Raw genomic sequence first — 16,394 nt, 5'->3', positions numbered from 1 at the left:
CACAATCTTTGTGAAAGTCATGGAGAAGACTTCCACCAGGATTGGAATACGTCTGCAGAAGAGCCAGTAAGGGTAATAGCACAGGATATTGAAGATGAGTGCAATGAAATACGTCAGGCTCTGATGCGTCACCTCAACACCTAATTTTTTACCATGATTGTTTTAAAGTTTTAATAAAGTTTTACATTAATGAATCAGACACACCCAAAGTCTCTTATAAAATCTCTTTTATTCAGCAACAAAAATATTCTTTCTATATTTTCTTACAAGTAAGAATTCAAAAAAATAAAACATTTTTACAAAACAAAACTGAAAAATTACCAAAAAACAAAGGGTACAGGTCCTGTGCTGGCTGACAGGCACTATTGCCTTGGCGGTGGCCTGGGATCACGACTGGCTCCCAGCACTTGAACAAGCTGCCCTAGGACACCAAGGAAGGCCTGGTTGAAGGTAGACAACTGCTCCATCTGCTGCCGGGCAATCTCAGCCTCCTGGCGCATAGCTTCCTGGGCATCCTGACGCAGTGCCTGAAACCACCGCTCAGAAAGGGTCTCCATCCTTTCCTGTTGTCTTTCCTCTACTGCCCTCATATCATCAATAACTGTGCGCAGATCCAGCTGCAACCGTCTCCTTTCACCTGGAATATACAAAATACCAGAATATTGATTTAAGAAAATGCACAATTATAACTTTCACTCTGATCATAATGTCTTACCTGTGTGACGTGGTGCATTTGGCGTACTCTGTGGTAGGCTTGGTGTTGACACAATCGTACTGGTGCTGCTGAAAGATGTCGATGGACCATCGTCTGAAAAGTTAGAGGTATCATTGGAGAGTCCATCCACAGTATCTGAAAATGCACATATCAAGGGTTTTAGACACAAACGAGAAGAAGACACAGTGTACTATCTTATGGCAGTTATCATCAGGTAGTAAACAATGGGATGCACAGTGGGTAAAAAAATTAGATGCCTATACTCTTCTGTCCAGGTATTTAAATAAAAAATAATGGAACTATATCAGTTTAAAGGCTAAGGTACAATGAGAGCATCAGAAATCTCCATTATCTTTTCTACAGTTGTCTTTTTTCTCAAAAATAGGGGCTGGTTTATACAGACAGTACATTTCCCTATCCATTCTGAGATTAACTTTACTTGGTTAAAGTGCACTGTGGCTGCTTGAAATCATGCATGATAGCCTTTAATAGTATTTTTATGCATATTCAGCCCCCATTGATATTATCAAGCCCATACTAATTAAGCAAAACACCAGTCACGCATTTTTCATTAATTATACAAAACAGTGCAGCGCTACTCCCTAACATTTTCTTTCAGTCCACTGCACAAATACAATTACATTTTTGGTGCAGAGTTAATGGTTTTGTGCAGTTATTTTTTTTAAATGGTTAGCATAGGGAAAGCCAATGCCAAGCAGGAAAAAAAATAAAACTTACCAACAGGATCTATCATGGATTCGAGAAGTGCAGATGCAGATGAAGATGCAGAGTCCAGACCTCCTTCCCTGCCTTGGTTTGCTGGCCTATGCCCGTAAATGGCGTCCATGGCATCGTACCACTTCCAAGTACTTCGACTGTTTCCACTACAGCTGTTGGCATCCTTAATTTTTTTATATTGGCCTTTAAGCTTCTTAAGCTTTGCCCTACACTGACCCGACGTCCGTTCAAATCCCTCGGCTGCCATCCGCTGGGAAATATCTTTATACACCTTTTCATTCCTCACTGATCCATCAAGCTCACTCTGAATAACACTGTCCGCAATTATAGTAAGGAAAGTGGATAGTTCCTGAGTTGACCAGACCCTGCTGTTATTTGCAGGCATCCTTCTCCTATATCTGGACTGAGCTGCGCTTCCGTTTGACGACAGCAGTGACGTTTTCCTGTCCACCAATCAGTGGAATGTATCGTGTGACACCAGTAGCTCTGCCCTAACCGTACCGTACCATTTCCTATGGCCCTACATCTGAAGGAGGACCACGAATGGTGCGGTTTGGTTCGGTTGTATGGGCCACTTTCATAATGGAAACACCAAAAATAGCGTACCGTACCGAACCGATCCGAACCGTTCCGCTCAGTGGAAACGAGGCATAACAGGCCAGGTGTGCAAGAAAACTGAAATGCATCACAGGTGATATCATTTGCTGCTCAGTGGTTGCAGTATTCTAGTCTGCATCTCCCCAAGGTAAGACTTAAAATCTGGCCTGTTAGTGTGCCCAGAGGACCGGAGTTGAGAAACACTGGATTAGAAGCCTAGCTTTTGATTCCAGCCCATACGTTTCGTAAGTATTGGGTCCTCTATGGAGTTCCAGATTATTTACAGAATTGTTTCCGTAATTTTTAGTCTGTACTCCAATAATGTTTTTCTCTTTAGACATGCTTCCTATGCATCCACTTTTGAAGAAGCGAGCGTTAGCTCGCGAAACGCATCGAGACCAAGATGCATTATAATATTATGTTTTTATTTTTGAGACCAAGATGCATTGTACTATTGTTAGCTCGTTCACGTCAAGAGGCAGGTACAAGATAATTTACGACCCTTCAGTCCTAACTCCCCCTGTGTAGTGAATTTTCCGTCTCTGGCCAGGAGATGTCAAACATATAGCACTTAAGCTTAATACAGATACATCTGATTTATTCCATTTCGGCTCACATATTTATGGGACATTTGAGCGGCAAAAAACAGTTTAAACTAGTGTACAATCCATGGGTCAGTTCAGCAATAGAATATATCTACTAAAACAATACATTTAAAAGGTTTTTGTTTCCCTAACACATCACTGTAAATGTGGGGTGTCTTGTGTCTGAAATTGCATTTGTGGAAGGGCCGTTCCGTCTCTGCTCAGCTGTCTGATGTGTTAATATGTAAGTAATTGTCAACGTATTCAGGTGTCGTCTGTACTCCACATGCAAAAGTCTAACTTTTAAGCATCCAGGATGAATAACTGAGGTGTGTTTTAATATGTAAACACTTATCAATGTGTCTGTAATCTATATACAAAAATCCAACTGCCAAGTGTCCAGGATGAATGAGATGTGTTAATGCGTAAACACTTATCAATGTGTCTGTAATCTGTATGTGAAACCTAACTTGTTAAATGTATGAATGAGGTGTGTTAGTATGACTCGTTAATGTCATTGCAAGAGCCCACATTCCATTGTAAAGTGGGCACTAGCTGAAATATACCATGAAATTGAATATTTCATTAAGGCACATTGATACACTCTTTCAACTATTATGTATACATTTATGTAACCCATTATCATCAGTATTGTGTACTGCAATACCACTAATCGATCTGGCATTTTCATGTGTTTCATGGTGCATGATGTTATTTAATATTTACTCCAATAAACTGTAATAAAGGTTGTAAATGCTTTTTCTATACATCCATATTTATTTTTCTCTCACTGGCCACATGCGCTCACCTCATCTAAAGTCTTGGGGCCAATTTCTCTTTGTTTATCTGGGCTATAAGTGGATTGAATGGAGGAATCTGTTGGGTTCTAGTTGTGTTATTGCCTGCATTACATCTACATTTACTATCCCGAGGAATGATGATGCTGTAGACTTTTACCCGAGGTAACAAAGCTGTTTATAGGTAAATTCACTGTCAGGCTTGAGATAAAAAATCCAAAAACAGCAGTGTGCCGTGTCTTATAGCAGCCAACTAGAAATCCGCCTTTAGTGGCTGAGGATTATCAGCTCCATGTCAATGATTTTTGAAGACTTGAGATGGTTTGCTGCTCACCACGGTTCTGCACTCCCATATAAAATATGCCCACATGTGAATATTGTTCAGCACTTCCATGGACATTTTTTTATTTCTTTTGTTTCACAATATTTTTCAAATGTTTTTGTTAACATTATAAAATGGTTTTGCGATGATAGAAAAGAAGATCATTTGTCATCCAACCTTTTCAATGCTTTTGAATGGTTCCTGTCCACGGGGCCCTTCTGACACCCTCACTTCCCCTTGTCAGTCATACACGCTCCCTTAAAGAACGCGCCTCCCAATGCAGCTCCTTCAGTGACTAATCTCTGCAATCAGGAACAGTCCTTTCATGCTGATTGAATCTAACAGGCTGTTATGACTGCACATTACAGGAACTGAGTCCTAATGATGTGTCTAAACATTTCACATACAGTGCTTGAACTATTCCCCTCATTACCTGTCCTCCTTGCCCTCTCTTATTTCAATGATTTTCTTTGTGTATGAGAATCCATGTTCTCCAATGTGTCTCATAGTATGTCTACAACAATGTACAATGTTGTCAATTTATATAGACCGGTTTAAAAAAGGCACAATTCCATATAGATCAACCAATAGAAAAAATAAATTACCAGAAAAAAAGAAAACTTCTTTATATACAAACCCGATTCCAAAAAAGTTGGGAGACTGTACAAATTGTGAATAAAAACAGAATGCAATGATGTGGAAGTTTCAAATTTCAATATTTTATTCAGAATACAACATAGATGACATATCAAATGTTTAAACTGAGAAAATGTATCATTTTAAGGGAAAAATAAATAGATTTTAAATTTAATGGCATCAACACATCTCAAAAAAGTTGGGACAAGGCCATGTTTACCACTGTGTGGCATCCCCTCTTCTTTTTATAACAGTCTGCAAAATGTCTGGGGACTGAGGAGACAAGTTGCCCAAGTTTAGGAATAGGAATGTTGTCCCATTCTTAGGTCTTCTTTGTCGCATCTTCCTCTTTATGATGCGCCAAATGTTTTCTATGGGTGAAAGATCTGGACTGCAGGCTTGCCATTTCAGTACCCGGATCCTTCTTCTACGGAGCCATGGTGCTGTAAATGATGCAGTATGTGGTCTGGCATTGTCATGTTGGAAAATGCAAGGTATTCCCTGAAAGAGACGACGCCTGGATGGGAGCATATGTTGTTCTAGAACTTGGATATATCTTTCAGCATTGATGGTGCCTTTCCAGATGTGTAAGCTGCCCATGCCACACACACTCATGCAACCCTATACCATCAGAGATGCAGGCTTCTGAACTGAGCGCTGATAACAACTTGAGTTGTCCTTGTCCTCTTTAGTCCGGATGACATGGCGTCCCAGTTTTCCAAAAAGAACTTCAAATTTTGATTCGTCTGACCACAGAACAGTTTTTCACTTTGCCACAGACCATTTTGAATGAGCCTTGGCCCAGAGAAAACAGCTGCGCTTCTGGATCATGTTTAGATATGGCTTCTTTTTTGGCCTATAGAGTTTTAGCCAGCATAGCGAATGGCACGGTGGATTGTGTTCACCGACAAAGTTTTCTGGAAGTATTCCTGAGCCCATGCTGTGATTTCCATTACAGTAGCATTCCTGTATGTGATGCAGTGCCGTCTAAGGGCCCGAAGATCACAGGCATCCAGTATGGTTTTCCAGCCTTGACCCTTACGCACAGAGATTGTTCCAGATTCTCTGAATCTTTGGATGATATTATGTACTGTAGATGATGATAACTTCAAACTCTTTGCAATTTTACTCTGAAAAACTCCTTTCTGATATTGCTCTACTATTTTCCGCCGCAGCATTGGGGGAATTGGTGATCCTCTGCCCATCTTGACTTCTGAGAGACACTGCCACTCTGAGAGGCTCTTTTTATACCCAATCATGTTGCCAATTGACCTAATAAGTTGCAAATTGGTCCTCCAGTTCCTTTTATGTACATTTAACTTTTCCAGCCTCTTATTGCTACCTTTCCCAACTTCTTTGGAATGTGTAGCTCTCATGAAATCTAAAATGAGCCAATATTTGGCATGACATTTCAAAATGTCTCACTTTCAACATTTAATATGTTATCTATATTAGATTGTGAATAAAATATAAGTTTATGATATTTGTAAATTAGTCCATTCCTTTTCTACTCACAATTTGTACAGTGTCCCAACCTTTTTGGAATTGGGTTTGTACTTTATATATCCAGAGGAAGGCAAAAGAACCCATGATTCAATTTGCTCCAGTTGGGAGGAAGGGAAATTCCTTCCTGATCCTCCAGAAGACAATTTGATATTCCCTCGATCGACAATATCTGGTGTTATTATTTATAAATGATAATATCCGGTTATATTTTAAGCATTTAGGAATGCATTCAGCTCTTTTGTTAAGCAATCTGAGCTGGCCAGAACTAGTTCTTGATCGAGTCTATTCTACATTTTCACAGCTTTTACTGTTAAGAAGACAAGAAGAGAGAAGACCGGGCGCCGATCTAAGTGTAGCAATACAAAATTTATTAGCAATTCGAAGAGTACTACTCACAGGAGTAAGATAAAAACTCCCCCACCAGAAGATTGCAGCTCATCCTCCACAGCACCAGCTCCGCCGGGATCATGGAAGGACCCCCTGGAAGAACTCTGCCGACCCATCACTCCATTGAGATGCCTGTTTTTATCTTACTCCTGTGAGTAGTACTCTTTGAATTGCTAATAAATTTTGTATTGCTACACTTAGATCGGCGCCCGGTCTTCTCTCTTCTTGTCTTGGATCATACAGGGTAACTTCACCCTTAACTAGAGGCGGCCATCAAAGTGCATAGCAAACCGCACTGGACTTTATCTATTGAAGCCAACCTTGCCATATCTGCTCTATGCATAGACACTGCATGCGGTTCTGACAATCTGATTGCGCCAATCTCTCCCCTCCTCCTTGTTTACTGTGAAGAAGCATTTCCATATGTGGAGGTTAAATTAATTTTCCTCCAGATGTAAAGAGTGCCCCCTTGTCCTCCTGTAATGACCTGCAAGTGAATAACTCAACACCAACTTCACTATACAGTAGGGGCCACATATTTACACATGGTGATCATATTCCCCCTTAAAGTGGTTCTAAAGGTAAAAGGTTTTTTACCTTAATTCATTCTGTGCATTTATGGTAAAAAATCTTTTAAATAGTGGTTTTCCCCCCCAGCCCCCCCCCCCCCAAATACTCACCTGAAACAGATCCTGGTCCAGCACTGTGCATTCTGCAGCAGCTCTTCTTCCCTCTCCTGGCTCTCATAGGCTTGGCTGAAAGCAGCGGGAGACATTGGCTCCTGCTGCTGTCAATCCAAACCTGTGAGCAGAGGGGGGGGGGGTCAGGGCTGAGCTGTGCTGTATGTCTGAATAGATACAAATAGCCTGGCTTGGGATCGAGCACCCACAAGTGCCCCCATGGAAAGTAGCTTCCTATGTGGGCACTCGGGGGGGGGGGGAGCCAGATATGCCAGCAGATGTCCCATAAAGAGCAGGATTGGGGCTGCTCGGTGCAAAACCACTGCGCAGACAGGTAAGTAGAACATGTTTGTTATTTAAAAAAAAAATAAGCTTTACAATCGCTTTAATCTCCTTTTTCGCAAGAGAGAATAAACTCCGTTCTGGTAATCTTTCTTCATTGCTTGCATACAAAATACATACTCCTTTTAAAAAGAGAATGGACATTTTTATGCTTCTAGTCCAGTGTTTCTCAACTCCGGTCCTCAAGGCACACTAACAGGCCAGATTTGAAGTATTACCTTGGGGAGATGCAGACTAGAGTACTGCAATCACTGAGCAGCAAATGGTATCACCTGGGATGTATTTCAGTTTTCTTGCAAACCTGGCCTGTTAGTGTGCCCTGAGGACCGGAGTTGAGAAACCCTGTTCTAGTCGTTTGCTAGTTTATGCACTTTGTTCAGAATCATTCAGGTCAGTAGCTGGTGACATTGCTCATGTAGAATTGCACTTTAGTCTCTTCTGTCCTTTGCCTATAGTATAGTGATTCCATAAATTCCGGGCTACAGTCAGTATAGCCCAACCAAATACATAGTATATATACAGTTTGACATAAATCTAGTATTAGAAAACTTGTTATACATAAATGTATATATTCTATCATTCTTATTGCATCCAAACAGAAACAGCAAAGCATATCTATAGCCACCCCCAGCTCAAAAAATGGACCAAAGTGAAAAGACCCCCATAAGCAAAAGTGGAATACGGCAAGTTTTTGCTACACCCCAAATCAAAGAGCAAGGATTATAATTATTTCTGCATATATCGAGATAATGAAACCAATAGCCAGGTAGACATCATGGAATTCACTTCCCCTGGGTGGCAGGGCGGTCATCTTTTGGAGTGAGGAAAATACTGGGCTGCCCTATTCAAATGGCCTTGGACTAGTTGAAATATGTATGTTTTTAATAGGATCTCAATATTCCTGGAGAAAGAGTTCTGATCTTTGTTCTTTGGTGTGGCATGCTATCTTCCAGTGGGCACTCTTGCTTATGGGGCCTTTATCCTTTGGTCCATTTTATAAGCCAGGGGGTGGCTGTAGATACACTTTGCTGCTTTAGTTTGTCTGCCATTGTGGCTGTGGGCGTTATTGGTCTAAAGAACTTCGCTCACACGTATACACATATTCTGCCTTCTTCCTGATGATGCTGGGTATCATGTGGGTGAAACGCGTCTAAGAAGAAGTATTCCCACCTCTTCAATAAGGACAATAGAATATTTATATACCTGTACATGTAAAGCAAGTTTGCTAATTCTATAATTATGTCAATCCAAATCTCTTCTATGTACAGTATGTGAATGGGGTATACTGATTGTAGGCTGGAATCTATTGAATTGTTATACCAACGCAACATAATGGCAAACCACATGTGACTCCTATTAAATCTGTTATGGTGTTATTAACAATAAATTATTCTAGATTGTAAGCTCTAACAAGCAGGACCCTCTAATTCCTCTTGTATTGAAATGTATTGTAACTATATTGTCTTCCCTCATATTGTAAAGCGCTGCACAAACTATTGGCGCTATATAAATCCTGTATAATAATAATATGAATTTTTTGATATATAAATCGTGTATAATAATAATAATAATATGAATATTTAATATATGAATCGTGTATAATAATATGAATATTTAATATATAAATCCTGTATAATAATAATATGAATATTTAATATATGAATCGTGTATAATAATAATATGAATATATATATATATATATATATACAATGTCTTATTGTTTTAAGTAGCACCTGGAAAATCTTGAGAACGTTTTGTAATATTTTTCCATTTATCCAAAATGTGTACATGACCTTCAAATCAAAATTAATAATAAAGTGGGACCTCTAACGTCAAACCTTATGAGCACCCAAATTAGGAAATACTGTATATAATCTGCAATGAATAACTGAGAGTAGGGTTGCACTAAAGGTAGCCCCATCCTCCTCAAATCTACAGCAAGAAGCTACACCAGAAGCTCAAACCTGAATATCATCAATGTATCTGTGCGAACTATAACAAACCAAGAAATGGCAAACTTGTACAATGCCTTAAAGTATTCATATAGTTTGGAAATTTTCCACATTTTGTCATCGTATAACAAAAAAAGTAAATGTATTTTATTTGGATTTTATGTGATAGACCAACACAAAGTGAAACATGAAGTGGAAGATTTTTTACAAATAAATATCTGAAAGGTGTGGCGTGTATTTGTATTTATCCCCCTTTACTATGATACCTCTAACTACAATCTAGTGGAATCAATTGCCTTAAGAAATCACCTAATTAGTAAATAGAGTTCACCTGTGTGTCATTTAATCTCAATATAAATACAGCTGTTCAGAGGTTTTTCTAGACAACCTTAGTAAACAAACGGCATCATAAAGGCGAAGGAACACACCAGACAGGTCAGCGATAAAGTTGTGGAGAAGTTTAAAGCAGGGTTAGGTTATTAACCACTTAAGCCCCGGAAGATTTTACCCCCTTCCTGACCAGGGCCTATTTTGCGATTCGGCACTGCGTGACTTTAACAGACAATTGCGCGGTCATGCAACGCTGTACCCAAATGAAATTGATGTTCTTTTTTTCTCACAAACAGAGCTTTCTTTTGGTGGTATTTGATCACCTGTGCGATTTTTTTGATCATGCGCTATAAACAAAAAAAGTGCGACAATTTTGCAAAAATAATAATATTTTTCAAATTTTTTTATATGAAATTCCCCCCCAAAAAATGTAAAAATCAAAATGTTTTAACATTTTTGGCCAATTTGTTTTCTGCTACATATGTTTAGTAAAAAAAATCACAATAAGCGTATTTTGATTGGTTTGCGCAAAATTTATTGCGTTTACTAACTAAGGGAAAGATTTTTGTCATTTATGTTGTTTTTTTTAACGAGTAATGGCGGCGATCTGCGATTTTTTTTTTTTTTTTTTTTTTTTTTTTTGCGGGACTGCGACATTGCGGCGGACAGATTGGACCCTTGACTGACATTTTTGACACTTTTGGGGGTACCAGTGACATTACTACAGTAATCAGTGCTATACATATGCACTGTTACTGTAAAAATGACACTGGCAGGGAAGGGGTTAACTTTATTGGGGAAGGAGGGATTAAGTGTGTCCCTAGGGGCGTGTTTCTAACTGTGCAGGGATGTGGCTGTGTGTGTAACAGCACAGATCTACGGTCCTACATAGCAGGACCTTATGATCTGTGCTGTTACACAGGGAAGAATGACAGGCGGCTTTGTTTACATTAGCCGCCTGCCTTTCTCCCTTCACATCGGACGATCGCGGGTAACGGCGGACATCGGGTCCGCCGGTCACACACAGGGAGGTGTCCTTGAACGAGCCGGGGCGGCAGCGCGCCTCCGGGGGCGCGCGCTCGCCCCCTATTGGCTTACAGGCTAGTGACGTACCCATACGTCCCTTTGCCTGGCCGGGGCTGACCACCACAGTGTATGTACTTGCGGCGGTCGGCAACCGGTTAAAAAATATCCCAAGCTTTGAACCTCTCACGAAGCACTGTTCAATCCGTCATCGAAAATGAAAAGAGTATGGCACAACTGCAAACCTATCAACACAGGGCTGTCCTAAACCAACAGGCTGGGCAAGGAGAGCATTCATCAGAGAAGCAGCCAAGAGGCCCATGGTAACTCTGGAGGATCTGCAGAGATCCACAGCTCAGGTGGGAGAATCTGTCCCTAGGACAGCTATTAGTCGTGCGTTCCACAAATCTGGCCTTTATGGAAAAGTGGCAAGAAGAAAGCCATTGTTGAAAGAAAGCCATAAGAAGTCATGTTTGCAGTATGTGAGAAGCCATGTGGGGGACACAGCAAACATGGAAGAAAGTGCTCTGGTCAGATGAGACCAAAATTTAACTTTTTTGCCTAAAAGCAAAATGCTATGAGTGGCAGAAAACTAACACTGCACATCATCCTGAACACACCATGAAACATGGCGGTGGCAACATCATGTTGTGGGGATGCTTTTCTTCAACAGGGACAGGGAAGCTGGTCAGAGTTGATGGGAAGATGGATGGAGCCAAATACAGGGCAATCTTAGAAGAAAACTGCAAAAGACTTAAGACTGGGGTAGAGGTTCGCCTTCCAGCAGGACAACGACCCTAAACATACAACCAGAGCAGAAATAGAATGATTTCGATCAATGCATATTGATGTGTTAGAATGGCCCAGTCAAAGTCCAGACCTATCCATTTGGGAATCTGTGGCAAGACTTGAAAATTGCAGAAAAGTTAAGAGCTTGAGCTATTTTGCAAATAAGAATGGGCAGCAAATGTCACTCACTAGATGTGCAAAGCTGGTAGAGACATCCCCAAAAAGACTTGTAGCTGTAATTTCAGCGAAAGGTGGTTCTACAAAGAATTGACTCAGGGGGGCTGAATACAAATGCACACCACAATTTTCAACTATTTGTAAAAAAATTTAAAAACAATTTATCATTTTCCTTCCACTCGACAATTATGCGCCACTTTATGTTGGTCTATCCCAATAAAAAACATTTACAATTTTGGTTGTAACATGACAAAATGTGAAAAATGTCAAGGGGTATGAAAACTTTTTCAACGCACGGTAAATACATTTTTAACACGCAAAGGTGGTAAAATTCACTAGATGTAACAAATTCTCAAGCTATCCAGCTCAAAAATAAATTAAGAACTCCTGTGCAAGTGACCCAGTTAGGGTGCAGGAAAATAATTTATAATCCAATAAAACGCACATTTTTATTATTCTGTAGCACAAATCCATATTTTTTGCTGAATGAAGGTATTTGTTACATATATAATTTATAACTTATAGTATAGGTTTGCCAGACTTATTTACTTTTCTTTGTTTTCTCCTCCAGGTTGATATATCGATGTCTGGCTACTCTGTATGCAGTTTTGTTCCTTCATATTATCCCATCTTCCTGCCAGGTACAGTTAATGAGAGCCTGATCCATCAATTTGGCAAGAACATTTCCCCCTTTTCTCAGGGGCTTTATATTATTTATAGTTTGAGTTTATTAAAAGCACTCTTATGCTTCTTGCTGTGTTTGTATTGTATTTGCCCAGCCAGGCATTTCCAAGAGAAACAACCTTACATACTGTTGAGATGTCAGTTCAGGTTCCACAATATCATTTTGTTGTTTGCTGCTAAGGCAGGACCGTCCTGTAATGAATTTCACTAAGGGCACTGTAACCAGGATTTGTACCCCTTAAAGCTGAACTCCGGGTATGATCCTAATTCCATAGTTATATTGGTCCAGCTTTGCACAATGTAAGAACGTGTATCTCATACCTAATGGACCACTGTGACAGCTGTCAATCAGTGTAGTAGTCAGTTCTACTACAGTCATTTCTGCAATCTTCTGGGTCCTGTGCCCAGCAGCTGTCCCACTGCACACTGACTACAGGGGGTTGCTTGATTGGTACCACCGCCATTAACACAGCATCTTGCATCTTTTAAATGAATACAAGGTGTTCTCTGATTGCACAAGGGGGAAAGTGTGATGTCACCACCCCTCCTCTCCACTTGTCCAATCATAGGACTCTTTGTATTCATATAAAAAGCACAAAGAGGGAGATTTATGCAAATATGTCACCTCTTGGCACTGAGCAGCTGCATATTTGCATGCGTTATTGCAAATACAGCTGTGTCGAGAGCATGTGCCCTGTGCGCTCCCGGCCAGGGCCGGGACAAGGGGTGGGCAGGAGGGACGATTGCCCCTGGGTGCAATGGTTTATTGCAGGGATGGGGGTCGCCTTGACCCTAGCCCTAAGGGAAGGGGGGCGCAGTTTATCATCCTTGCCATGGGCGCTGGATGTCCTTCTCCCGGCACTGCTCCCGGCACAGTTACTGGAGGCTAACAGAAAGCTCCCGGTCACTGCTTGCAATTGGGAGCTTTCTGATCATGTGACAGCCATTCACGGCGGAGAAAATATATACCTGTGCTCAAATCCCAATAGCCCGTACATGTATTTAACTTATCAGGTGCTAAAGAGGTGTGCCCACATTTTAACACTATAAATTCTGGATGGACAGATGTTGTGGAGCAGTGTGCAGAGGCAGGGTCCATCCAGGATTTGTAGTGCCAATCACGGCGGGCACATGATCGTAAACCCCCCCCCTTGGCATCCTAAACCCTCTAAAGGCTCGTGAGGTGCCAACTCCAAGGGGTTGAATCTCCCTCAAAAACATTCTGTGAATGGCAGTGGTGCCAAACCCAAAATGTAGCGTCTATCACTGGATATTGAGCTGACCACTACAGTAATTGGCAACATACACAGCAGCCCATCGGTTATGAGATATACATACTTACCATGATATAATCTGTACCAATGTAGGTATGCAATTATAATCATGCCTTGAGTTCAGATTTAATATGCATCTTAGTTCTTTGACAAGTGAAGCTCAATCACTACCACAGACTTTGCTGTGATGCATTGGGATTGATTCAATAAAGTAGTAGAGCATGTTCACTTAGCTTGGTAAATATGGTAACTCTGTTTTCATTTTAATCATCCAATTATGTGCAGGCAAAAATCAAGTTTTTTTTTTTTTTTCCCACACACGATTGGGCATTCAAGTGAACATTATTATTCATTAAGCTAGCTGTATGTTTCCTTACGGAACGTTAAAGGCATAAACTACCTTTTCATACAAAATTAATAAATGCAAAAATTGCATTTCTTTACTTTTTTGCATTGATGCCAGCAGCACATTGCAACCGTAATCAGTGCATAGAGGGTGCAGTGCACAGACTCCTGCAGACTCTTGTCCTAACCCCATGTCAGTATGGAAGTACAGACTTATCATTTTGGGATTGGAGGGAGTAATCAGTGCACTACAAATGTGGTGAAGTCACCAAGCTTGTGCTCCATTGAGATCTATGAGTCCCTCTGCCACTGTAGAAGATGGGACTTGTAGTCTTCCATTCATAGATCCTTGTGAATGGATGATGCGGCTATGGAGCAGGACCAGAGTGTTGCAGGGAAAAGGGATTCAGGTAAGTGGGGGTAGTTTGAGGGTGAGAGGTTTGGGAATGTGACAGTGTTGCATCCGAAATATGGGTGTATCACAAGCCTTTCGAAAGATTGTAAAGGCAAAGATGTTATACTTACTTTATTTTATGCTACCTTACAAAACCATTGCACAGAGCAGCCCCAATCCTCCTTCCCTTGGGTCCTGCGTTTCTGGCTTCTCACCCTTGGGGAGTCATCCCCATAGCAAGGTGCTTGCTATGGGGGCACTCGCGTGTGCTCGCTCCCGAGCTGGCTCTGTGGGTCCATAAGACACACAGAATAATTCTTGGCCCTGCCCCCCCCCCCACTATCTCCTCTATGGCTGAGATTGAAAGCAGCATGAGCCAATGGCTCCCCCTGCTGTGTCTGAGCCAATGAGGAGGGAGAGAGCCGAGGGAGCCTCAGCTCTCATGCACATTGCTAGATCGAGATGGGGCTCGGGTAAGTATTGGGGGGGGGGGGCACTGTTTTCAGAAGGTTTTTTTTTTTCCTTAATGCAGAGAATGCATTACCATAGAAAACCTTTTGCCTTTTAGAACCATTGTAAGTATCTATTCCTTATTTTCTAACCTATAATTTCCAAAATACATGGCATCCATTATTTTAGTAAGTCAACCCCTCAGTGTGATCACGGGTATTGCATCTAGCAGGGAAAGTGAGGGCCGTTTTATAACTTCCACAGTGGGTAGTTGGATGTGATCTCTCATGCACAGCTGCCTCATTGAGAAATAGAAGAAGCTTTGCAGAACATGTAAAAATGCACAAAGGACTCAAGCAGGCAAGGATGTATGCCTATTATGGGGAATAATAATAATTCAACTGCTATATAAAACTCACAGTACCTAATTACTTTCTAAAAATATCCATAGACAGAAGGTCACCTTGAAAGTAAATACTGGTTGCAGACTTGATTGCAATTCTAAGAGTTGTCTGAGAAGTGTACATGTCATCATCCTCTTGAAGCTCTCAGACATTATAGACGGGTACAAAGTATATGGCTATCAGAATCTTGTCAAACTCCACCTTATTCTTCACACTATCCAGGTAACCTGTGCATTGGGAATGAACAATGCTTACTTTAGAGGCAAATAAGCATATCCAGTAATAGGAAGGTTTTCATGTACTGGTTGGCATGATATGTCATTTTACTGAAAGCACTTGAGTTCCAAAGAAGTTATACTCTTATCATAGGAATTATTAAACCTTGTGACCATAAGGAGAGGCTGCCAAAGACACATTCAAGCATAGCTTGTGACAATTTAGGAGACTATTTGGACAGTCTAGGGGTTACCTAGAGGGCAATAATGGGCATATTCATGAGTCCTAAGCAGAGTTGTATAAAGTACTCGAAACCCATACTTGAGTAAAAGTACAAGTGCTTGATCAAAAAGTGACTTGAGTAGAAGTGGAAGTGCTCTATCAAAAAGTGACTTGAGTAGAAGTACTAAAGTATTCAACATTTTTTGTACTTAAGTATTGCAAGTAGTTTTTTTTTTTTTTAATTTTGCTACTCAAGTACTAAAAGTAAAAGTACCAGTAGTTTTGAAAAAAAAAAATGCTACTCAAGTACTGAAAGTAAAAGTACAAGTACTGTGTTATGTAGTTATTAAAGAAAGAAGTCTAAAGTTTGAACATCATATTGTTTTTTATTATTTCAAATGCAGCTTTTATTTATACATACAGTAGCATTTATTTTCGTATGCGCTGATAATACACATGTTTTGAGCTTCATGAAACCTGCCATCTACTGTTCTGGCAGTGGTAATTTTTATAATAGTAACGAGTAACTGCAGCACAAAAAAAAAATATTGGAGTAGAAGTATTGAAATCATTGAAAAAATGTAGTGAAGTAAAAGTGGAAGTAGGAGAAAAAAAATTCTACTCCAGGAAAGTACAGATACTGCCTTTCGGTACTTAAGTACAGTAGTGAAGTAGTTCTACTTAATTACTATACATCTCTGGTCCTAAGTACTTATTAAACACAAAGATGTTCCGAAATGAGCCCTCTTTTTTTGGAGGAGGGGGGTTAGGAAATGAACCTGTAGGTAAATAAGAGAACCGGAGCCTTTGCTAAGGGGAAGAGTGGCAGT

General features: G+C 40.5%; 2 protein-coding genes across 2 annotated transcripts in view; one reads left to right on the top strand and one right to left on the bottom strand.

Annotated features, from left to right (window-relative positions):
• The window catches only part of LOC309554011 (ADAMTS-like protein 5), a 141,192-nt gene that overhangs the window by 44,059 nt on the left and 80,739 nt on the right, over positions 1-16,394 (top strand). Inside the window, exon 2 of the mRNA XM_082255531.1 lies at positions 12,147-12,216. Within this exon, the coding sequence (XP_082111657.1) occupies positions 12,147-12,216 (70 nt within the window). The remainder of the gene's footprint in view (positions 1-12,146; positions 12,217-16,394) is intronic.
• Positions 363-1,700, bottom strand: LOC309554529 (uncharacterized protein; the record flags this gene model as incomplete). Its single annotated transcript, XM_082256277.1, has 3 exons — positions 363-637; positions 716-850; positions 1,454-1,700. 3 exons carry the CDS (start codon positions 1,698-1,700, stop codon positions 363-365), a joined length of 657 nt encoding a protein of 218 aa, XP_082112403.1.

The sequence above is a fragment of the Pelophylax lessonae genome (assembly GCF_965119305.1).
Source record: "Pelophylax lessonae genome assembly, chromosome: 4".
In the NCBI taxonomy this organism is placed as follows: Eukaryota; Metazoa; Chordata; class Amphibia; order Anura; family Ranidae; genus Pelophylax; species Pelophylax lessonae.
Note: the sequence above shows the minus strand (reverse complement) of the source record. Positions and strands in the feature narration are given on the sequence as shown.